The sequence below is a fragment of the Oncorhynchus clarkii genome, chromosome 12 (assembly GCF_045791955.1).
Source record: "Oncorhynchus clarkii lewisi isolate Uvic-CL-2024 chromosome 12, UVic_Ocla_1.0, whole genome shotgun sequence".
NCBI classification, from domain to species: domain Eukaryota; kingdom Metazoa; phylum Chordata; class Actinopteri; order Salmoniformes; family Salmonidae; genus Oncorhynchus; species Oncorhynchus clarkii.
The window spans coordinates 35,278,600-35,304,195 of record NC_092158.1 but is presented as its reverse complement, the minus strand read 5'-3'; the positions used below and the strand labels follow the sequence as shown (position 1 = coordinate 35,304,195).

At 41.2% G+C, this 25,596-nt stretch overlaps 1 protein-coding gene across 3 annotated transcripts in view; it reads right to left on the bottom strand.

The window, feature by feature from the left end:
* Positions 1-25,596, bottom strand: part of LOC139423107 (ABR activator of RhoGEF and GTPase) — a 213,019-nt gene that overhangs the window by 120,007 nt on the left and 67,416 nt on the right. For all 3 annotated transcript variants that reach the window (XM_071174759.1, XM_071174758.1, XM_071174760.1), the window contains exon 2: positions 15,332-15,510. In XM_071174759.1, the coding sequence (XP_071030860.1) occupies positions 15,332-15,510 (179 nt within the window). The remainder of the gene's footprint in view (positions 1-15,331; positions 15,511-25,596) is intronic.

Genomic DNA, 25,596 nt, shown 5'->3' with positions numbered 1-25,596 from the left:
TAATTTTCACTGTAAAAATAATAAAAGCATTACATGCATAATTGCATTTGCGGTCACTTTTGATAATGATGTTTTCCGCTAATGGAACATTTGCGTTTTTAGCCTAACTACAGTACTATGTGTGCATTGCTGTGCTTATAATGTGACGAAATAGCCTAATAGTTTTTGATGCTAATGGTTGTATAAATTTGGGATCTATCGCATCCCACAACAGTCCCAGACTATGTTTGGAAAAAGTATTTCTCGCACAGAATAGAATAGGTTGACTTTTGTACTATGGGGGATTGTAGATTGACATAGGCTAGTGCTTTTGCTGTTCGTTAGGCCTCCTCATCTTGTTGGCTGACAAAGTAAATGTGGACAGTTCTTCCAATATCTTCAGTATGCACCTCGGAATTGGATAAGGACACACGCAGTTGTGTCCACGATGTGTCTATCTTCACTTGTAGCCTGTGAGAAAGACCCGATCACGTGATGGAGAGCCATGTGAGTGAGAGACGCTTTGGATTACACAGCACACGCAGGGAGAAGGGCACAACTCAGCACTCCGGCCTGCAAAAGGCATGGATTTTTTTAGGGTGCATTACGGCCACAAAGGGGATGTCACCATGAAATTCGAGGCATTATCAAGTGCTTGTCAAATTTTGAATGAAAGACTATTGGAGTGAGTACAGCCTGTCCAGAAAACTAAGCAGAGCTCATGCCTTTCAAGCAACTTTTTCAAATCATCATACAGTCATATGAAAAAGTTTGGGCACCCCTCTGAGGCTGCAAAATAATTTACTCTGTCGTCCCAGAAAATGATCACAGTGGCATGCCATTCATTTTCTAGTAAAAGCTGAGTACTGGGGTATTGTCCAGACAAAGATTTTTAGTGTAGCAATATTAAGTTGTATGAAATTAAATGAGATGTGAAAAATAGGCTATGCAAAAATGTGGGCACCCTTGTCATTCTGTTGATTTGAATACCTGTAACTACTTAGCACTGATTAATTGGAACACACAATTGGTTTGGTGAGCTCATTAAGACTTGAACTTCATAGACAAGTGCATCCAATCATGAGAAAAGGTATTTAAGGTGGCCAATTGCAAGTTGTTCTCTTTGACTCTCCTCTGAAGAGTGGCAACATGGGGGCCTCAAAACAACTCTCAAATGACCTGAAAACAAAGATTGTTCAACATTATGGTTTAGAGAAAGGCTACAAAAAGCTATCAGTGTCCACTGCGAGGAACATAGTGAGGAAATGGAAGACCACAGGCACAGTTCTTGTTAAGGCCAGAAGTGGCAGGCCAAGTAAAATATCGGAGAGGCAAAGCGAAGGATGGTGAGAACGGTCAAAAACAGTCCACAGCCCACCTCCAAAGACCTACAACATCATCTTGCTGCAGATGGTGTCACTGCATCGTTTAACAATTCAGCGCACTTTGCACAAGGAGAAGCTGTATGGCAGAGTGATGCGGAAGAAGCCTTTTCTGCACACACGCCACAAACAGAGTCGCTTGAGGTATGCAAACGCACATTTGGACAAGCCAGCTTCATTTTGGAATAAGGTGCTGTGGACTGATGAAACAAAGATTGAGTTATTTGGTCATAACAAGGGACGTTATGCACGGCGGCAAAATAACAGAGCGTTCCAAGAAAAACACTTGCTACCCACAGTCAAATTTGGTGGGGGTTCCATCATGCTGTGGGGCTGTGTGGCCAGTGCTGGTACTGGGAATCTTGTTAAAGTTGAGGGTCTCATGGATTCCACTCAATATCAGCAGATTCTTGGGAATAATGTTGACGAATCAGTCACAAAGTTGAAGTGATGCCGGGGCTGGATATTTCAACAAGACAACGACCCAAAACACTGCTCAAAATCTACCCGGGCATTTATGCAGAGGAACAAGTACAATGCCATCCCAGTCCCCAGACCTGAATATCATTGAGAATCTGTGGGATGATTTGAAGCGGGCTGTCCATGCTCGACAACCATCAAACCTAACTAACTGGAGAAGTTTTGTAAGGAGGAATGGTCCAAAATACCTCCACACAGAATCCAGACACTCATTAGAGGCTATGGGAAGCGTCTAGAGGCTGTTATTTTAGCAAAAGGAGGCTCTACTAAATATTGATGTGATTTTTCTATTGGGGTGCCCAAATTTATGCACCTGTCTAATTTTGTTTTGATGCATATTGCACATTTTCTGTTAATCCAATAAACCTAATTTCACTACTGAAATATTACTGTGTCCATCAGTTATTTGATAGATCAAAATTAAATTGCTGATCCAAACACCCAATTATTTATAAATGGAAATCATGGAAATTGTCAGGGGTGCCCAAACTTTTTCATAGGACTGTAAAAGTCTCATCATGCAGCCTTACAATGTATTAAAAATCAAAACATTTAGCCCAACGTTTGTAGAACAACTAAAGTTACATAACTCTAAATTAAGCATTTAGGAGTACCTATTTCTTTGTTAACAACTCAACACAGATTAGCCGCATGTGCGCATTCCCTCAAATCGCTTGGAGAAAATAGTTATATTTTATTAGTTTTTAAAAATGGCTTGTAGGCGTGTGGAAGCCAGGAGATGCCAAATGTCTTTGTTAATTAACGGTAAATTTCTGTAAGACCGACAGTGATTTGTTTGAGAATCACCAGCTGACGAAATTCGTTACCGCCACAGCCCTAATCATGGCTAGATTTAATCTAATTTCACTGTGATTGGTGAGTCAACATGCAATAATACCTGTATACTGTCAATCACAGATGTATGATTTGCATTTAGATGAACAAAATCAGATGAACTGTTCCCTGTCCATTTGCAAAACAAATGTTTAAAATACTTCAGGTCAGTATGATCAATGATCATGCCATAATACATTGATGTGCATGATGTGTGTGTGAGTTGTACAGTAGTAGACCGAGCTGCATAAACTGTGTTAACATCTGTCTCTCTCCCTCTACTTCACAATATGTAGACCTCTTCAACTTCTAAAAACAGACTTTAATCCAACTGAAGCAATCTATTAATGTGTGTGATATAGTGTGAGTTTAACAGTATACCTAGCTTCATAAGCTGTATGTGTGTGAGCCTCTCTCTCTCTACACCAATGTGATAAGTACTTTACACTACTGAAAAAATAAAACAAGTTAAGACTTTAAAGACTTAAAAGTACTACTTAAGTATTGTTTGGGGGGGAATCTGTAATTTACTATTTATATTTTTGCCGACTTTTACTTCACTACATTCCTAATGAAAATGATGCACTTTTTACTCCATACATTTTCCCTGACACCCAAAAGTACTTGTTATATTGTTACAGGAAAATGGTCCAATTCACACACTTCTCAAGAGAACATCCCTGGTCATCCCTACTGCCTGATCTGGCGGACTCACTAAACACACATGCTGTTTGTAAATGACGTCATTGTTGGAGTGTCCCCCCTGGCTATTCATCAATAGTGTGCCGTCTGATTAGCGTCTGATTAGCTTAATATAAGGAATTAGAAATGGTTCATACTTTTACTTTGATACTTAAGTACATTTTTTGCAATTCCATTTACTTTTGACACTTAAATATATTTAAAACCAAATACTTTTGGGCTTTTACTCAGGTAGTATTTTACCGAGTGACTTTCACTTGAGTCATTTTCTATGAAAGTATCTTAACTTTTACTCAAGTATGATATTTGGGTACTTTTTTCACCACTTTTTTTATATATATATATTTTTTTATACATTTGGCATTAGCATTGCTAGCTTCATTAAAAACTGTTAACTGGTTTGGGATGTCCTTGGTCTTATCTATTAGTGCCTATACATGAGGCCAACTTTACCATATTATCATGGAGGTATACTTGCAATCCCAGTCTCATTACTTTGTGTAAATAATATCTCCTAACTTTAAAAATGCAAAATTCAAATACAAAATAAATTGCTTAGCTTATATTTCTTCTGTGGCTGGATGAAATAGCAAACATGGGAATTCAGCGAACACATTACTTCATCTTTGTTACTAATCAAATCAAATGTATTTATATAGCCCTTCTTAGATCAGCTGATATCTCAAAGTTCTGTACAGAAACCCAGCCTAAAACCCCAAACAGCAAGCAATGCAGCTGTAGAAGCACTCCCTGAAGAAACAGTAACATCCATACTGTAGTTTGGCAGATGTAATAGATTTCGTTCTCAGTGTGTGCACCCTTATGCTCACTAAAATATATGCCCACTGTGGAGAATGGCATCTCCCAATGGGCGAAATGGCGTGGAAAGGGCCTCCCGAGTGGCGCAGTGGTCTAAGGCACTGCATTGCAGTGACACTAGAGATTCTGGGTTCGAGTCCAGGCTCTATTGCAGCCGGCCGGCCGGCTTATGTGTTCTGACCATTGCCTCATAAGTCATCCTTTTGCAGATCAATTTGCTGTGTAAGCCCACTGCAGAAGTTACTGCTGCAGAGGAAATGTCTGTTTGTGCGATGTCTCTCTCCCACCACTAGGTGGAGATGGAGCTGTACCACTGGCCTGTACTGAACCATATAGTACATGAGGAAGGAAACCTGTCACAATGATAGAGATATGACTGCAAGCTACTCTGTTGGAACAACTGACAATGTTGTTCTCTTCAGCATGAAGTAGAGATTCCAGGTGTATAAAATAAGTCAGTTAGCCTAAAAGCGGTCGCTCCTTAGTTGACAATACAGTGTGACGTAACACTACAAACCACACCCCAGGTCTCAGCTTTTTTTCCATAAACTTTTTACACACATTCCATTTTTGTGCGGCTGTTTCACATGACCTTTCAGTCAGCCTGAGGCCTTCGTGGAAGATAGAGGTCAGGACGGGTTCAGCTCTGTCCCTGCCGAGAGCCCAGTGTGTAAGAATCGAGAGACGCACCTGTGCACACACACAGTGCTCCTAACCTACTGTCACTAATACCACCACTGACATTAGTACGTTACCCCTTGGGCCCTGCTCACTGAGGACGTATTCCCAACAGCTGGGTTAGTGTATTACCATACAGACAGTCATTAAAGTCAGGACTATTTATTGTCTCTGTCATACATGTTATTCATATTAAACTGATAGCAATGCTGACATATATGGGTTTTCTGCTGTGCTGAGTTCTGACATCCTAGGAATGTTCACACTGCACCTTAGCCCAGGGCTAAGAGCCTGCTTAGCCCTGGGCTAAGGGAGATCTTAGCCTGGGGTTAAGCGAGTGTTCACACTTTCTTAAGTGGGCTAGCACCAACCTTAGCCCAGGACTAGCTGGCCCTGCTCTGAGGCAGGGTTAGCACAGACTTTTCAGGGCTAGCCCCAGAAACACAGTCCCAAAATAGCCAGTGTGAAACAAGGTCAAGAACAACACATAACTTTCACTGTCCAATCACAAAAGCTGCACTTTTGCTTATTTTGCATATGCTTGTGATGCCTGTGACGCGTGCTGCAGCTACATTTTAACTATTTCATCTTTTCTTCTGAAAACAAAAAACGAACTTTCGTAACTTTTCTTTTGACATTTAATTCGATATTACAATCAATAATAATAATAATAATAATAATAATAATAATATTTCATGATTTTTGCCTGGATCAGAAAAGTTTGTCTCATCCGTGGACAGCATTCTACATACATGGGCGAGATAACGTTTCAAAAAGTGAAACAGTTTCCGATGTCAGACAGCAAGGTTTACAAACAATCACTCTTGGAAATAAAATGCTAGATTAGAAGCAAGAGGAAATAATATCTTAATAAATGATTTACTTATAACATTGGTTGTGTCGCCGAGATAGATTGTTGGTCGCATGCTATGTTTGTTCGTTAGCTCAGGGCTTTGGAATACAAGTGTGAATCCTTAGCCCATGGCTAAAGCTCAGCCCAGGGTTAACAAATGCTTGTGTGAACACAGGATAAGCTAGCCCAGGGACAGTCTTAGCCTGGAGCTAAGAACCATGCAGTGTCAAAAGGCCTATGTCTCAGAGAGAGGACAGCAGATTGTAGCTTAGTGCTAATAGCTACCGATGTCATTCCGAGGATGTGAATGAATGCAGCACCTGCAGTGTTACTGTGAAGATAGAATTCTAGTGGTTAATTACATGGGCATACAGGAAGTAGGCACAATATTACCAAAGACAGTAATTTGTACCATCAGTGGGTAGTGGAGGACTTTATTTCCCACAAAGCATTGTGGCTTTCTTCTCAAACTGTGTTTTGAAGTGCAGTTGTGAGCAATGTTCCCTCTAAACTGCATGCGGACACGCAGTACCCAGAGACTGTCGCGCAGCTCTCTGGGACTGCTGTGCAGAAGAAATATCAGCCCACAGAGAGATGCACAAGATTGAACTTCACTCAACTTTCTAGAGCAGTGGTCACCAACCGGTCAATCTCCAAGGCATTCCTAGTCGATCGACAAACATTTCTGTAAAAAACCCAATGATAAAGCCTTGTTCCTATTTTTTTTTGTCTCGGCTGATGTTGGTAGGTGCACCCAATTCAGCCTTCTCAGCATGCCAAGAGATAAAATCAAGTGCACCATAGGCCTACCTATGGCCAATCGGATGGCTCAGATTACAATGTCTACCATAACTTAGCACACATAAAATAAAGCTACAGAAAAGTTGATACTGTGAGATTTCAAAACGTTTAAAAAAAATTACTACAGAGACTCAACAAATACAGTAAAGAGCTGCTGTTTTATGAGTAAGTTCATGTTTAAGTTGTTATTTTGTATTCAACGCTTTCATAACCCATAAAATGTGTGTTCTTCCTATTTCCACTCAGCACTACAATAAGCACTGCAGCAGTAATGAATGAGTAGGAAAGTGCATCTATGGGCTTGCGTGGCTGTTATTATTAGAGGCTTGGGTTTTTCTAATATCCAGGAATATTTCACTTTCTCTGTTCATAGGAATAACAACATGAATTTGTGTACAATAATGTGGTGTGACTTGAGTTTCGCCATCAGTTGAGATCAAAACAAGAGCTACACGTGTGCACATGTTGTTCATATCCTTTGTTAGTTAGTGAGTTATTAGCCCAGTTATAGATCATTTGTAGTCAGCAATAGGGGAGTGGTTGCTTCCTACAAAAGCACAAAACGTGTACATTTCTCGACATCTTTGAAAAGTGAGTCAGGTAGAGCTGTTTTTGTCCTAAAGGGCAGTGTTGTATTTTGAGAGAGGCTTGGATGAGCTAAGTAGCCAATAGGTAGCATAATGTGTCAGATTTTCTGTAATAATGGTATGGGAAAAATAATGCATTTTATTGGTGGTGTCTTGCTTCAAACAACACACCAACATTTACAGTCACCTCATTCTCTGAAGGACAAGTGGATAAACATGTCAATGCCCTGCATATTTAATTTTGTAAAGTCTCATGGAATGCAGGCCTACATTGAACACCACACATTGGCTGCTACTGTAGGCTGAATAATATAACTCCTATTTCCATGTTAAAATCTTATGGGATGCATTTTCTCCATCGTTTTTTATGTGAGTCCACTGTGGTAGGCCTACATTATGATCAAATAGCCACTCTAGCCTAATTGGCCACTTAAAACTACAATTTCAAGTAGTTACAGCCTCAGTGTTCACAGTAAACACGCACTAGAAGTTGCACAGATGTTTCACAACGTTCAAGTTTGCGCTCAGCAGAAAAATATTAGAGGGAACATTGGTTGTGACCACAATTAATTACTCTCACAGTAGGAATAAGAAGTGTTTGCAGCAAAAGCACTGACAGGAGTAAGAAGTAACCCGGCCCCAGACCTTGCAAGCCGGAGTTGTGCACCTCTGCAATACTGTCCTTTACGCCAGTGTGTGTGTTAGGGGTGAAACGCTACGTGTATTCGTATTGAATCGTTCAGTACAGGGTCCACGGTTCGGTACGCACTGCGAACCGAATAATACATTAATCATATATTATAGCTAGGAAAATATATATTCACATTTCGTAAAAAAAAAAAATTATTGCATAAACCACTGGCATAGATTGAATATCAAAATCTTGTTTTATTTTATGAAGTTGTTTCATCTCGTAGCTGTATGCAGCTCTGCTCATTAGTTATTTCACTCCAGCGAGAACAGAGCTGAGAGACCGTCGTAGCAGCAATTAACGAAAACTCACCCCATTCCATACAAAATGTGCGCAACCGCAACATTCAAACGAGGCTACAAAGAAAACGAATGGGACTGTAGCGACTGTGTTGACTTCAAAACCGGGGGTGTGAACTAGATTTCTATTCAAGTGTTGATCGACATGGTAATGGCTCTATAGTCTTGGAGAATCGGACCCTCCGTTACATCTAGACGTGTCATGTCGTAACATACAGCACGCATAAAGCAACAATTTCTGTCTTACAATCTCTCTCCACCAGGTGTAGCACTCCTCTCATCCTTTAAAAACAAGAAATGGACAGTGACGGGGGTAAGGGGGGAATACCAAGTCATTTTTTGCTTCATCATTGCATGTTATCATCATTCTCAAAGCCGCTGTTTACTTCTGAAGATCACTTTAGCACCGCTCTAAAAAAATCTATTAAAATTCGACACACACATTATATAAACTCTTTACAGTGTTTTATTTACATTTTAGAGGCGATAAGGTGATAAGTTGGACAGATCGAGTGAAAAAAAGCTATTTTCCCACACTGATCTCTCCTTGTCACTATCAAGCATTAGTTTCGCTTCCCCACCCGCCATTTAAAAAAAAGGACCAGACTGGACTCATTGCCTGCTTGAATTATGCAGAAACGGGCAGTGTTTAGGTCATGTAATTGATTCTGTTGGAAAGGGGAGAAATTGTGCTTTACAATGGTATTGAAAATAAAATAAGGGCAATTGTACAGACCAAGGCGATGTACAAGTTTACGTTAGCTTATGAAGGAATTAGAAGTTAGCTAAATGCAAAGGAGCAACATAGCGAGCCAGAACTAGAAGACCCCCCAGTATCATTCAGGTCTGCCGTCTGGCAACATTTCGGTTTCCCTGTAAACTATAACGGGGATTACCAACGAGTGGTGGATAAAACTTCTACAACATGTAGGCTCTGTTCATTACCGATAGACTATTAGAGTGGTGGATAAAACTTCTACAACATGTAGACTCTGTTCATTACTGATAGCCTATTAGAGTGGTGGATACAACTTCTACAACATGTAGACTCTGTTCATTGCTGATAGCCTATTAGAGTGGTGGATACAACTTCTACAACATGTAGACACTGTTCATTGCTGATAGCCTATTAGAGTGGTGGATACAACTTCTACAACATGTAGACTCTGTTCATTGCTGATAGCCTATTAGAGTGGTGGATACAACTTCTACAACATGTAGGCTCTGTTCATTGCTGATAGCCTATTAGAGTGGTGGATACAACTTCTACAACACGTAGACTCTGTTCATTACTGATAGCCTATTAGAATGGTGATAACAACTTCTACAACATGTAGGCTCTGTTCATTGCCGATAGCCTATTCCAGTGGCAATATGAGTAACAAGACTCCTCATTTGCGCCGACACACCCCCAAAGTGCCATTCCGTGGGACTAGGTGAAAAAATGAAACCGCAACCACTTCTCCCCACAGCCTTCATTCAGGCAACAATAATGAGGCCGACTCCGGTAAGGTTAGAGAAAACAACTCAGTGATAGCAAAATTCATAGAGGCAGATATGAGTGCTTTCTCTGTGGTAGAGAAAGCGGGGTTCAGAAACATGTTTAAAGTGGCCGAGCCGCTCTTTACTATTCCTTACTGTACACATTTTCCCCCAGACATTAATACCTACCTTATACAAAACATTTTTTTTAAGAACAACTTGAGAGCGAATTGTGAGAAACGCAATCTGTTGCTTTAACAACAAACAGTTGGACGTCTAGAGCTACAGAGAGCTAGCTACCTTACTGTAAGGCTCATTTCATTACGGCAGAGTGGGAGATAAACAGCCACGTGTTTCAAACACGTGCCATTGAGAGGAGTCACACCAGTGTAAACTTGGGGGAGGAGCTAAGGGAAGTAGTTGCAGTGTGGAAGTTGGAGGGGGATAATGTAATAATTCCTGGGACCACTGACAACGCTGGAAATATTGTAAATGCAGTTGTACTAGCTGAATTGGGGCCACAGACAGGATGGTTTGCTCTTGTTATTAATCTAGCATTTCAAAAAGCAATGACAGTGAATCCAATCTCTCACCTCATAGGACAGATCAGGAAAGTGGTATCCTTCTTTCATAAAAACACAACTTCTGCACATGTTTTCAAGACAAAACAGGAGATGTTGGAGCTGCCAAACCACAAACTAATCCAAGATGTCCCTAATAGATGGAATTCAAGCCATGACATGGTTGAGAGATACCTTGAGCAGAAAGTTGAGCTGTATTCTACACTGACTGATCAAGCTGTGAGGAACAATGTCAAAGATATTGTGACTTAGTCTGAAAATGACAAACAAGCAGAGGAAGTCATCAAAGTGTGCAAACCTCTCAAAACAGTCACAACACTGAAATGCACAGAGCATTCCATCAGTTTCCATGGTCCTGCCTATGAAAACAATGATCCTGAAAACAATGGTGGCATCTTTTATTTTTACCTTTATTCGAAAATGTTTTATTTTAACTTTATTTATAAAGTTTTTTTCTCATTGAGATTACATCTCTTTTCCAAGAGAGACCTGGTCCAATAGCAGCAGGGGGGACAACGTTTCAGACAAAATAACTTACATACACTAACACAACATTAAACAAAACTATTAACACACGTTCAGTACAACAATTACATATTACATTAAAAACACAAACATCTCGACTAAAAACAGCTGGACTAAAAACAATTACACTCTATGGTATATACATCGATCAAGTGTTTAAACTCCACCAACAAAACTAGATCATCACATTTTAAAATGTTCAAGAGAGATATCCAGGACCACGGTGCTAAGTAACTAAAACTATTTCTACCATGACCTGTTCTAATTTTTGGCACTGTTAGAAGCAAATCAGAATGTGACCGTAATTGATATGTATTTACTGACCTGACTAAAAAAGATAAAATGGCATTTTACCCAATATGGCCTTATAAATCAGTGTATACCAGTGTTTAAGCCTACGCAAGGTCAATGACGACCGGCCAACAGCGCTGTAGGGATCACAATGATGTATTAGACGTTTCTTATTTGTAATGAACCTGAGGGCTGCATGATACGCTGAGGCCTGCATATATATAACATCACTAAAATCTTTATTTAACCAGGTAAGCTAGTTAAGAACAAGTTCTCATTTACAACTGCGACCTGGCAAAGATAAAGCAAACAGTGCGACAGAAACAACAACACAGAGTTACACATGGAATAAACAAGTGTACAGTCAATAACACAACAGAAAAAAAAGAAAGTCTATATACAGTGTGTGCAAATGGCGTGAGGAGGTAAGGCAATAAATAGGCCATAGTAGCGGAGTAATTACAATTTAGCAGATTAACCCTGGAGTGATAGATGAGCAGATGGTGTGAAAGTAATGATACTGGTGTACAAAAGCAAAGTAAATAAAAACAATATGGGGATGAGGTAGGTAGATTGGGTGGGCTATTTACAGATGGACTATGAACAGCTGCAGCAATCGGGTTAGCTGCTCAGATAGCTGATGTTTAAAGTTAGTGAGAGAAATGTCTCCAGCTTTAGCGACTTTTTGTAACTCGTTCCAGTCACTGGCAGCAGAGAACTGGACGTAAAGGCGGCCAAAGGAGGTGTTGGCTTTGGGGATGACCAGTGATATACCTGCTGGAGCGCGTGCTACGGGTGGGTGTTGTTATCGTGACCAGCGAGCTGAGATAAGGCGGAGCTTTACCTAGCATAGACTTATAGATGACATGGAGCCAGTGGGTCTGGCGACAAATATGTAGCGAGGGCTAGCCGACTGGAGCATACATGTCGCAGTGGTGGGTGGTATAAGGCACTTTGGTAACAAAACAGATGGCACTGTGAAAGACTAAATCCAATTTGCTGAGTAGAGTATTGGAAGCTATTTTGTAGATGACATCGCCGAAGTCGAGGATCGGTAAAAGAGTCAGTTTTACTAGGGTATGTTTGGCGGCGTGAGTGAATGAGGCTTTGTTGCGAAACAGAAAGCCGATTCTAGATTTGATTTTGGATTGGAGATGTTTGATATGAGTCTGGAAGGAGAGTTTACAGTCTAGCCAGACACCTAGGTATTTGTAGTTGTCCACGTATTCTAGGTCAGAACCGTCCAGAGTAGTGATGCTAGTCGGGCGGGCGGGTGCGGGCAGTGATCGGTTGAAAAGCATGCATTTGGTTTTGCTAGAGCAGTTGGAGGCCACAGAAGGAGTGTTGTATGGCATTGAAGCTCGTTTGGAGGTTAGTTAACACAGTGTCCAAAGTAGGGCCAGATGTATACAGAATGGTGTCGTCTGCGTAGAGGTGGATCAGGGAATCACCCGCAGCAAGAGCGACATCGTTGATATATACAGAGAAAAGAGTCGGCCCGAGAATTGAACTCTGTGGTAACCCCATAGAGACTGCCAGAGGTCCGAACAACAGGCCCTCCGATTTGACACACTGAACGCTATCTGCAAAGTAGTTGGTGAACCAGGCGAGGTAGTCATTTGAGAAACCAAGGCTATTGAGTCTGCCGATAAGAATACGGTGATTGACAGAGTCGAAAGCCGTGGCCAGATCGATGAAGACGGCTGCACAGTACGGTATTTTACCGATGGCGGTTATGATATGGTTTAGTACCTTGAGCGTGGCTGAGGTGCACCCGTGACCAGCTCGGAAACCGAAATGCACAGCGAAGAAGGTACGGTGGGATTCAAAATGGTAAGTGATCTGTTTATTAACTTGGCTTTCAAAGACTTTAGAAAGGCAGGGCAGGATGGATATAGGTCTATAACAGTTTGGGTCTAGAGTGTCACACCATTTGAAGAGGGGATGACTACGGCAGCTTTCCAATCTTTAGGGATCTCGGAGAGGTTGAACAGACTGGTAATAGGGGTTGCAACAATGGCGGCGGATAACTTTAGAAAGAGAGGGTCCAGATTGTCTAGCCCAGCTGATTTGTACGGGTCCAGGTTTTGCAGCTCTTTCAGAACATCTATGATCTGGATTTGGGTGAAGGAGACGCTGGGGAGTGGGCAAGTAGTTGCGGAGCTGTTGGCCGGGGTTGGGGTAGCCAGGAGGAAAGCGTGACCAGCCGTAGAGAAATGATTATTGACATTTTCGATTATCATGAATTTATCGGTGGTGACCGTGTTGCCTAGCCTCAGTGCAGTGGGCAGCTGAGAGGTGCTCTTGTTCTCCATGGACTTTACAGTGTCCCAAAACGTTTTGGAGTTAGAGCTACAGGATGCACATTTCTGTTTGAAAAAACTAACCTTTGCTTTCCTAACTGACTGTGTGTATTGGTTCCTGACTTCCCTGAACAGTTGCATATCGCGGGGACTATTCGATGCTATTGCAGTCCGCCACAGGATGTTTTTGTGCTGGTCGAGGTCAGTAAGGTCTGGAGTGAACCAAGGGCTATATCTGTTCTTAGTTCTACATTTTTTTAAAGGGGCATGCTTATTTAAGATGGTGAGGAAATTACTTTTAAAGAACGACCAGGCATCCTCGACTGACGGGATGAGGTCAATATCCTTCCAGGATACCAGGGCCAGGTCAATTAGAAAGGGCTGTTCGCAGAAGTGTTTTAGGGAGCGTTTGACAGTGATGAGGGGTGGTCGTTGAGATCCTGATTGAAAACAGCGGAGGTGTATTTGGAGGGCAAGTTAGTCAGGATAATATCTGAGGGTACCCATGTTTACGGATTTAAGGCGGCCAAAGGAGGTGAACTGATGGAATTACGTCTGCAGAACAGTCGTGGTGGTACCGCGGTGTGCCGTGTCGACGAAGGGACCGGGCCAGATGGCGAAAGAGGTATTGTAGTTGTGGTAATTTCGTTTGCTAGCCGGGAGAGGCGCCCGGCTCAGGGCTAGCTTCGGGGCAGGGTCACTCAGTGGCAGCTAGCTAGCTGTGAGGATCAATGGTCCAGGGTTTACGGCAGTCCGTAAACAGTCCGAGGCTGGCAGGTATTATCCAGGCTAAAAAAACATCTGGTGCCTGAGCAGAGGGTATAGGCCGCAAGCAGTGGCTAACAATGACTAAATAGCTATTAACTTAGATAATTAGCTGGCTACCTTTTGATGAAACTTTTGGCTATAGGGTCTAAAACAATAGCAGATTCGTGTCACATTGAGTGAGGCGGGTTACCGGAAGGTTTATTTAATTTAAAAGTGGAAAAAGAGATTGAAAAATAAATTGGAATATATACAAAAAATAAAAAAAATACAAAAAGTAAACGAGAGGACAACAAATCAAGTCTGCACTGCTACGCCATCTTCATCTGAATTAGATGAACCCGCAGTAAGGGGTGTCATGACTGCTATCAGAGTTAACCTGGAGCCTAAATATGCTCACCCCGGTGTCAAAGACTTCTTACACAAGAGCACTGCTTTGAACTCCCGGCTCAAGTCCCTACTGCACCTGGATGCTGCTGCTTGTCTGAGAGTCTACAATGAAGTCACAGCAGAGATTGTGACCAATATACAACAGATATTTTATTTATTTTGTTAATGTGACATTTATTAATTAGTGATTTAACAATTAACTATAAAGCAATAATTGTAATAATAGTGTCTGGGGAGTTGTTCACGACACAGGAGCAGGGAACCAAGTCAAAGGTCAAGGTCGTAGAGGAGGAGGTGACCTCATACAGGGAAGTGGACTGTATTCCTCAGATGCTGATCCACTTACATGGTGGAAGACCAAAGAGTTAATATAACCTCATGTTGCCATGTTAGCAAGGCGCTACCTGGCTGTGCCTGGGACCTCTGTCCCTAGCGAGAGGCTATTCTCCACAGCAGCTGACATTGCCACAGCAAACCGATCTGTCCTCACTGCAGATAGACTAATCTTCTCAAAGAAAAACTTGAAAAAAATATAAACATTTTTATCAGATTTTCAAGTAACCAGTCTTAAGTGGTCCTATTTTGTTTAAGGCACTGCTATGTGACTTAATTTGGATATATGCTGCTGGACTATGCACAGAAATTCTGTTTTAATTGACTATTTAATTTCCGTTTTAAATGACTATTTTATTTCATGTTATAAGACAGGCACTGCTGTTTTCTGTTGTCCCTTTGTTTCCATATGCTCCTGGGAATTCAAGCTACCCATGTTTACTATTAGAATACATGGAAAATACCGAACTGTGACACCACCGTATCGTACCGTGAGTTTTGTCAACTCTTTCACCCCTAGTGTCTGTGCGTAAACACATGTGTGTATGGGACTCACCCCGGGCAGCAGGTCCTCTGGTGGGACAGGGGAGATGGCATCTCCATCAGGGCCGCATGCACACAGGCTGGGGGAGATGGTGGGGGACTCGTCTATGAAGGGCATGGTCTCTGAACCGTCCTGACTCTTATGATCCTCTGCTGCATCACCGTCATACCCGTCTGTGTTATAGTTGAAATCTGAAGGAGAGAGAGGAGAAGGGTTAGGATACAGTGCATAAAGAATGATGGGAAACACAGACCCATGTTGAAGAGCGAGAGTAAGATGGAGAGGGTGGGTCGAGAGGGTGGGGGGAGAGAGAGGGTGGGGGGGAAGAGCGAGAGAGAGGGTGGGGGAGAGAGAGGGTGGACAATGAGAGTGCGAGAGGGAGAGAGAGCGAGAAGGGAACTAATGTGGGAAATGTGTAGGCTGGACATTCTGGACAAGATAGATTGAACCTGCCCCACAACAAGCTGGACACAGCTGAATGAATACTGTAGTGCAAAAACTAGTATGTTATCCAGGGCTATAGGCTACTACAGAATAACTACTACAACACAGAGCAGCCGTGGCATTACTACATAATGCCATTACTGAGGATACTTGAATAAGCACAAAAGCACATATAGTACCAGTCAAAGGTTTTAGCACACCTACTCAGGGTTTTTACTATTTTCAACATTGTAGAATAATAGTGAAGAAATCAAAATCATGAAATAACACATATGGAATCATGTAGGAAGCAAAAAGTGTTGACATTCTTCAAAGTAGCCACCATTTGCATTGATGACAGCTTTGCACACTCTTGGCATTCTCTCAACCAGCTTCATGAGGTAGTTACCTGGAATTTATTTCAATTAATAGGTGTGCCTTGTTAAAAGTTCAATTGTGGAATTTCTTTCCTTCTCAATGCATTTGAGCAATCAGTTTTGTTGTGACAAGGTAGGGGTGATATACAGAATATACTGTAGCCCTATTTTGTAAAAGACCACGTCCATATTATGGCAAGAACAGCTAAATAAGCAAAGAGAAACGACAGTCCATCATTACTTTAAGACATGAAGGTCAGTCAATCCAGAAAATTTCAAGGACATTGAAAGTTTCTTCAATTGCAGTCACAAAAACCATCAAGCGCTATGATGAAATTGGCTCTCATGAGGACCGCCACAGGAAAGGAAGACCCAGAGTTACCTCTGCTGCAGAGGATAAGTTCATTTGGGTTACCAGCCTCAAAAATTTGCAGTCCGAATCAATGCTTCAGAAAGTTCAAGTAACAGACACATCAACTGTTCAGAGGAGACTGTGTGAAACCACTACTAAAAGGACACCAATAAGAAGAAGAGACTTGCTTGTGCCAAGAAACACGAGCAATGGACATTAGACCGGTGGAAATCTGTCCTTTGGTCTGATTTTTGGTACCAATAGCCGTGTCTTTGTGAGACGCAGAGTAGGTGAACGGATGATCTCTGCATGTGTGGTTCCCACCATGAAGCATGGAGGTGGTGGTGTGATGGTGCTTTTCTGGTGACACTGTCAGTGATTTATTTAGAATTCAAGGCACGCACAACCAGCATCGCTACAACAGCATTATGCAGCGATATGCCATCCCATCTGGTTTGCACTTAGTGGGACTATCATTTGTTTCTCAACAGGACAATGACCCAACACACCTCCAAGCTGTGTAAGGGCTATTTGACCAAGAAGGAGAGCGATGGAGTGCTGCATCAGATGACCTAGCCTCCACAATCACCCAACCTCAACCCAATTGAGATGGTTTGGGATGAGTTGGACTGCAGAGTGGAGGAAAAGCAACCAATAACTGCTGAGCACATGCGGTAACTCCTTCAAGACTGTTGGAAAAGCATTCCAGGTGAAGCTGGTTGAGAGAATGCCAAGAGTGTGCAAAGCTGCCATCAAGGCAAAAGGTGGCTACTTTGAAGAATCTCATATAACATATATTTTGATTTGTTTAACACTTTTTTGGTTACTACATGATTCCATGTGTGTTATTTCATAGAAAATAGTCAAAATAAAGAAAAACCCTTGAATGAGTAGGTGTGTCCAAACTTTTGACTGGTACTGTACATAACCAATGTACTGTTTTGTAAGATTTAACTAAGACAAAATGAAACAGACTGTGGGTATTGGGTGCCTACAATACCCACTGTAGTGTGCATAGGTCGCAAGCCCATAGTAAGTCAATAGAGCTAACTGGCTAGCTACTACTGTTATCTTCTTGATGCACCCATCCCATTAGCGGGATCATTTTCGTCAACATCCGCTGAATTGCAGAGCACCAAATTAAAATTAAATTACAAAAAGTTAAATTTTCATGAAATCACAAGTGCAATATAGCAAAACACAGCTTAGCTTGTTGTTAACTTCTTGGATATTTTAATTTTAATTTTTGGATGAAAAACGTTCCCGTTTTAAACAAGATATTTTGTCACGAAAAGATGCTCGACTATGCATATAATTGACAGCTTTGGAAAGAAAACACTCTGACGTTTCCAAAACTGCAAAGATATTGTCTGTGAGTGCCACAGAACTGATGCTACAGGCAAAACCTGTAGATGAGGTAGATGAAATTTCAAACAGGAAGTGCCCCAGATTTTGAAGGCGCTGTGTTCCAATGACTCCTTATATGGCTGTGAATGGGCCACGAATGAGCTTAGACTTTCTGTCGTTTCCCCAAGGTGTCTGCAGCATTGTGACATATTTGTAGGCATATCATTGGAAGATTGACCATAAGACACTACATTTACCAGGTGGTCGCTTGGTGTCCTCCGTCGCAATTATTGCGTAATCTCCAGCTGCAGTACTTTTCCGTTTGCTACTGAGGAGAAACCCAACTGCCACGAATGATTTATCATCGAATAGATATGTGAAAAACACCTTGAGGATTGATTCTAAACAACGTTTGCCATGTTTCTGTCGATATTATGGAGTTAATTTGGAAAAAAGTTTGGCGTTGTAGTGACTGCATTTTCGGGTTTTTTTCTTAGCCAAACGTGATGAACAAAACAGAGCGATTTCTCCTACACAAATAATATTTTGGGAAAAAAATGAACATTTGCTATCTAACTGAGAGTCTCCTCATTGAAAACATCCGAAGTTCTTCAAAGGTAAATTATTTTATTTGAATGCTTTTCTTGTTTTTGTGAAAATGTTGCCTGCTGAATGCTAGGCTTAATGCTATGCTAGGCTATCAATACTCTTACACAAATGCTTGTGTAGCTATGGTTTAAAAGCATATTATGAAAATCTGAGATGACAGTGTTGTTAACAAAAGGCTAAGCTTGTGAGTGAATATATTTCTTTCATTTCATTTGCGATTTTCATGAATAGTTAAATGTGTTATGGTAATGAGCTTGAGGCTATGATTACGCTCCCGGATACGGGATTGCTCGACGCTAGAGGTTAATCCACCTGGCGTGTCAGATTTCAAAAAAGCTTTTCGGCGAAAGCATACCAAGCATTTATGTAAGGACATCTCTCTCAGCAGACAAAACATTACAAACAGCTGGCAGCCAAGTAGATTGGTCACAAAACTCAGAAAAGCAATAAAATGAATCGCTGACCTTTGATGTTCTTCGGATGTTTGCACTCAAGAGACTCCCCGTTACACAATAAATGTTCCTTTTGTGCAATAATTATTATTTTATATCCAAAATACCTCCATTTGGTTGGCGCGTTATGTTCAGAGATCCACAGGCTCGAGCGGTCACGTTCGGGCAGACGAGAATTCCAAATAGTATCCGTAAAGTTCGTAGAAACATGTCAAACGTTTTTTATAATCAATCCTCAGGTTGTTTTTACAATATATAATCAATAATATTTCAACCGGGACTGTAGCTTCTTCAATAGGAGAGAAAGAGAAAATGTCTGCTCCAAGCTATTGCGCATGCAAAATGCTGCTGGCACCCAGCCATACAATGACGCGATGTGATCTTTCAAAATAAAAGCCTGAAACTATGTCTAAAGACTGTTCACAACATGTGGAAGCCATACGAAAAGGAATCTAGTTGATATCCCTTTAAATGGAGCGAAGGCAGGCAATGGAACAGAGAGCTTTCAGGAAAAACAGCACTTCCGGGTTGGATTTTCCTCAGGTTTTCGCCTGCAATATCAGTTATGTTATACTAACAGACAATATTTTGACAGTTTTGGAAACTTTAGAATGTTTTCTATCCTAATTTGACAATTACATGCATATTCTAGATTCTGGGCCTGAGAAATAGTTTCATTTGGGTACGTTTTTCATCCAAACATCAAAATACTGCCCCCTACACAAATAATTGTTAGCTAGCTACCCACGAAGAATTGACATCTACCTTGGATACCATTTTTGCCTGTTATACTATCTAGTTAGCTACATTATTACAATTCACATATAGCTAGCTGATAGTTACAGTATGAAGTAAAACATTTGCCCCTGAACAGACAGTTAAACCCACTGTTCCTAGGCCATCATTGAAAATAAGAATTTGTTCTTAACTGACTTGCCTAGTTAAATAAAGGTAAAATAAAAATTACAAATTTGCTTTCTGTATATCTTGTTTCATCTCTATTGCCATTGTCCTGGCTAGATGGAGGAAGGTTCAGTAAATGGGTTCGTCCATTCTCAGTCAATATGGCTACGTGGCTCGGAGAATGCACTTGGAGCATGAGAGTGTGGAGCACAGTGGTATGCATATTATTAATGTCTAGGCCCTTCAGCTAGAGAGACTCTGGCTAGAAAGCCTCTCTCCACAACACACAGTAGTATTGAAAGGATCTAGCTATGATGACCAAATTGAAAATTAAAGCAGTGTCGGAGAGAATTTGAAATCCTCAGTGGCATATAGGCCTACATAGACAAGAGGCCTAATATGAACCGGACCCAGAGGGGCGGGACCAACCCATGTGTCAGTCACTGACGTGGTTGACAACACAGCTAATGGACCACCCACCTATCACTCAACTACTATGTACTCCCCATACACCACAGGGGCTTGCCTGTGTTGCCATGCAACGCATCATGCCATCTGTTGTGCTGGGTGACAAGGGCATGAGAGCCAGCTGACTGAGCACAGGGCTATAGAGGCATTATAACTGCAGCCATATGGCTTTATATGCTTCATTAAGCACTGCTTATTCAAAACATAAACCTTCTGTACATGACTGGTAAATTCAGACTCATGTGAAGCCCTATGTACCCTTTTATATTCCACAGTGTAAATCTTAATACAGCATCATTGATTTGTAATAAAACATGAGGCCAGCAGCCTGTCATCGTTGCCAGTATTGGCTATTAAAATATTGCCATTGTGGTGTCTGGTAAGTAAAATATGTCAAGGAAAATCACATGATGGGGAGTTTACTTATTTTGTACATAATGTTGCTGCCACCATCTCTTATGACCGAAAATAACTTCTGGACATCAGAACAGAGTTTACTAACCTCGAACTTGAAGAAGCTGTAGACCACACCATCTACCAAGAGAGTTCTCATCTATATTATTCGTAGACGTCTACTTACCACCAAACTGATGCTGGCACTAAGACTGCACTCAAACAACTCTAATAAGATCATAAGCAAACAAGAAAATGCTCATCTAGAAGTGGCGCTCCAAGTTGCCGGGGACTTTAATGCAGGCAAACTTAAATCAGTTTTACCTCATTTCTACCAGCAAGTAACATGTGCAACCAGAGAAAATAAAACTCTTGACCACCATTAATCCACACACAGTTCTTCACCGCCCTCCATTTGGAAAATTCTTAGCATAATTATATCCTCCTGATTCCTGCTTAAAAGTAAAAACTAAAGCAGGAAGTACATGTGACTTGCTCAATACGGAAGTGGTCAGATGACACGGATGCTACGCTACAGGACTGTTGTGCTGGCACAGACTGGAATATGTTCCGGAATTCATCCAATGGCATTGAGGAGCATACCACCTCAGTCACCGGCTTCATCAATCGGTGCATCGACGACGTCATCCCCACAGTGACCGTACGTACTAGAGGTCGACCTAAGACAATTTTTCAACACCGATACCGATTATTGGAGGACCAAAAAGTCAATACCGATTGTTGAAGATAGATAGATACGCACTTGTAATAATGACAATTACAACAATATTGAATTAATAATGAACACGTATTTTAACTTAAAATAATACGTAAATAAAATCTATTTAGTCTCAAATAAATAAGCATTCAATTTGGTTTAAATAATGCAAAAACACAGTGTTGGAGAAGAAAGTAAAAGTGCAATATGTGCCATGTAAAAAAGCTAACGTTTAAGTTCCTTGCTCAGAACATGAGAACATATAAAAGCTGGTGGTTCCTTTTAACATGAGTCTTCAATATTCCCAGTTAAGAAGTTTTAGGTTGTAGTTATTATAGGAATTATGACACGTCGACTATTTCTCTCTATACCATTTATATTTAATTTACCTTTGACTATTGGATGTTTGTATAGGCACGTTAGAATTACCAGCCTAATCTAAGGAGTTGTTTGGTTTGAAGTCATAAACAGCGCTGTGCAGCAAGCTGCTGGCAAATGCAGTAAAGTGCTTTTTGAATGAATGCTTACGAGCCTGCTGCTGCCTACCACCACTCAGTCAGACTGCTCAATCAAATATCAAATCATAAATTTAATTATAATATAATAAATCACAAGAAATACGAGCTTTTGGTCATTAATATTGTCAAAACCCGGAAACTATAATTTCGAAAACAAAACGTTTATTCTTTCAGTGGAATACAGAACCGTTACGTATTTTATCGAATGGGTGGCAACCCTAAGTCTAAATATTGCTGTTACATTGCACAACCTTCAATGTTATGTCATAATTACGTAAAATTCTGGCAAATTAGTAAGCAACGAGCCAAGCTGCCCAGACTGTTGCATATACCCTGACTCTGCGGGCAATGAAGGCAAGAGAAGTGACACAATTTTCCTAGTTAATATTGCCTGCTAACATGAATTTCTTTTAACTAAATATGCAGGGTTTTAAAAAAAATACTTCTGTGTATTGATTTTAAGAAAGGCATTGTTGTTTATGGTTAGGTAAATCTGTGATTCGATGAGAAACTAACGGGCACCGCATTAATTATATGCAACGCAGGACAAGCTAGTTAACCTAGTAATATCATCAACCGTGTGTAGTTAACTAGTGATTATGATAAGATATCAAAAAAATCTAAGATAAGTTTATGCTAGCAAGGAACTTAAGGCCAGCATCCCAGAGTCGCCACTTCACTGTTGACATTGAGACTGGTGTTTTGAGGGTACTATTTAATGAAGATGCCAGTTGAGGACTTGTGAGGCATCAGTTTCTCAAACTAGACACTCTAATGTACTTCCTCTTTCTGAAGCGTGTAGCACATAAAATGTGTCTGTCCTCAGCTGCAACACTCACTAAAGAGTTCCAGACTGCAACGTCAGTACAAAGACTGTTCGTCGGGAGCTTTATGAAATGGGTTTCCATAGCCGAGCAGCTGCACTCATGCCTAATATCACCTTGCGCAATGCCAAGCGTCGGCTAGAGTGGTGTAAATATCACCACCATTGGACTCCGGAGCAGTGGAAAAACGTTCTCTGGAGCAATGAATCACGCTTCACCATCTGGCAGTCCGACGGACAAATCTGCGTTTGGCGGATGCCAGGGGACTGCTACCTGCCCCAATGCCATATGCCAACTGTAAAGTTTGGTGCAGTTAGAATAATGGTCTGGAGCGGTTTTTCATGGTTCGGGCTAGGCTCTTTAGTTCCAGTGAAGGGAAATATTAATGCTACAACACACAAAGACATTCAAGACGATTCTGTGCTTCCAACTTCGTAGCAACAGTTTGGGGAAGGCCCTTTCCTGTTTCAGCATGTGCACAAAGCAGGGTCCATACAGAAATGATTTGTCAAGATCGGTGTGGAAGAACTTGACTAGCCTGCACAGAGCCCTGACCTCAACCCTTTCGAACTCCTTTGGGATGAATTGGAACACCGACTGCGAGCCATGCCTAAATCCCCCAACATCAGTGCCCAAACTCACTTTTAATTTTTTTATTTCGCCTTAATTTAGCCAGGTAGGCTAGTTGAGAACAAGTTCTCATTTGCAACTGCGACCTGGCCAAGATAAAGCAAAGGAGTGCGACACAAACAACACCACAGAGTTACACATGGAATAAACAAAACACAGTCAATAATACAGTAGAAAAAAAATTCTAATGCTAATGCTCTTGTGGCTGAATGGAAGCAAGTGCCAGCAGCAATGTTCCAAAATCTAGTGGAAAGCCTTCCGGGAAGAGTGGAGGCTGTTATAGCAGCAAAGGGGGGACCAAGTCCATATTAATAGCCATGATTTTGGAATGAGATTTGAGGTGTCAAGGCAGGATTATGTACACTACATGACCAAAACTATCGTTATGTTACGAAGTTACAGTCTAAAGTTTTTATTACATAGCCCAAATGTATTCTCTTTCCTTATATTATCTACAGAGTTAGAGGCCTGCATGCTTGGGAGAGAATCGCCATATCATCAGACAGAGCTACATGAAGATGGAGAATGGATAACGGCCTCAAAGATAAATAGATAGTCAAACATTCCCAACAAACTGTCCCAACATTCCCTGCTCTTCCAGAATTCCCAGTTGGAAGATTCATAGAATAAGCTGAGAATCCAGTCTAACTTGTGGACTGCCACCTCCTACCCATCATGGTGTATCCAGTGGGAGGGGGTTGAGAGGATCTAATACGGGGATTGGGGTGAATGTAGGTCAGCCAGTCGGCCTATGCTCTCTCGCTCTCCTCTATCACGACACTGCCTGCAGTTCTCCAACACACACAAACACGCTGGCCTTTACTGTCGTTCTCCACCACTCTCCGTTTTTAGGTTTGCCGGTCTGTCTGTGTTTCTATCTGTGTGTTCCCATTTGCATGTTCTTTGCTGTGTGTGTGTGTGTTCCTTTGTGTCTGTGTGTGTCTATCCGTGTGTGCTTGTTTGTGTCTGTGCTCGCGCATCTATGTTTCTATCTGTGTGTGGAAGTTTCTGTAGGTGTGTTAGTGCTGAGCGATTAACTGAAATACTTGTTCTTTTTCGGGTTTTAAACTACTGTGTTTCATGAGCTGAAAGAAAAGATGACATTTTCCATTATTACTCTAAAATTTTGTGCACACATTTGTTTACATCCCTGTTAGTGAGCATTTGATCCTTTGTCAAGACAATCCATCCACCTGACAGATGTGACATATCAAGAAGCTGATTAAGCAGCATGATCGTTACACAGGTGCACCTTGTGCCGGGGACAATAAAAAGCCACTAAAATGTGTGGATTTATCACAACACAATGTCACATATATCTCAAGTTTTGAGGGAGCATGCAATTGGCCCACCAGAGCTGTTGCCAGAGAATTTAATGTTCATTTCCGTACCATAAGTTGCCTCCGGATTTTTTGAAAATTTGGCAGAACGTCCAACCGGCCTCACAACCGCAGACCACGGGTATGACGTTGTGTGGGCTAGTGGTTTGCTGATCGTCAACGTTGTGAACAGAGTGCCCCATGGTGGCGGTGAGGTTTTGGTATGGGCAGGCATATTTGGAATGGGCAGGCATTTCCTTACATTAACTGTAACTAAGCAAAATTGTTGAAATTGTTGCATGTTGCGTTTATATATTTTTTTCAGAATAATTGACCGATGTCGGTTCAAATTATTTGACTTTCTGTTAAGGGAATTTTTATCAATGATGACTAATTATGTATACATTTCAATCAGGACTGACTAATCAGAATACTATTATGTTACTGTATATGTACTAATCCGAATACGATTATGTTACTGTATATGTACTAATCAGAATACTATTCTGTATGTGTATGAGTTGTCTTTCTTGATCCCAGTACTGAATATAATGTGTGTGAATGTGGTCAAGAGTTTAGAACAATGACTGTCTGTTCCTTGGTAGAAATGAATTAACTATTTCTCCAGACTGACTAGAATGCTTATCTACACTGGCTGACCTTGGCTCTAGGCGAGGAGGGAAGGCTTGAGAACTATAGAGCCTTTCTACCAGTGTCAAGAAGAGACAGAACATTTAGAAAACGCTGACGTCATTTTCAGTTTATAACCTGTGGTAAAATGTGTAAGGAGCAGTACTCTCGTGAATAAAGGCTGCTATTTGACTTTAAGACCGGGCTCTGTCTATTTCTATAAAATAAGGGTCTTACAAATTCTTATGAATTGACAGAGTGTTTACTTTTAATTGGGTATTAGAACAGAGGAATGAAATTCCTATAATACTTTC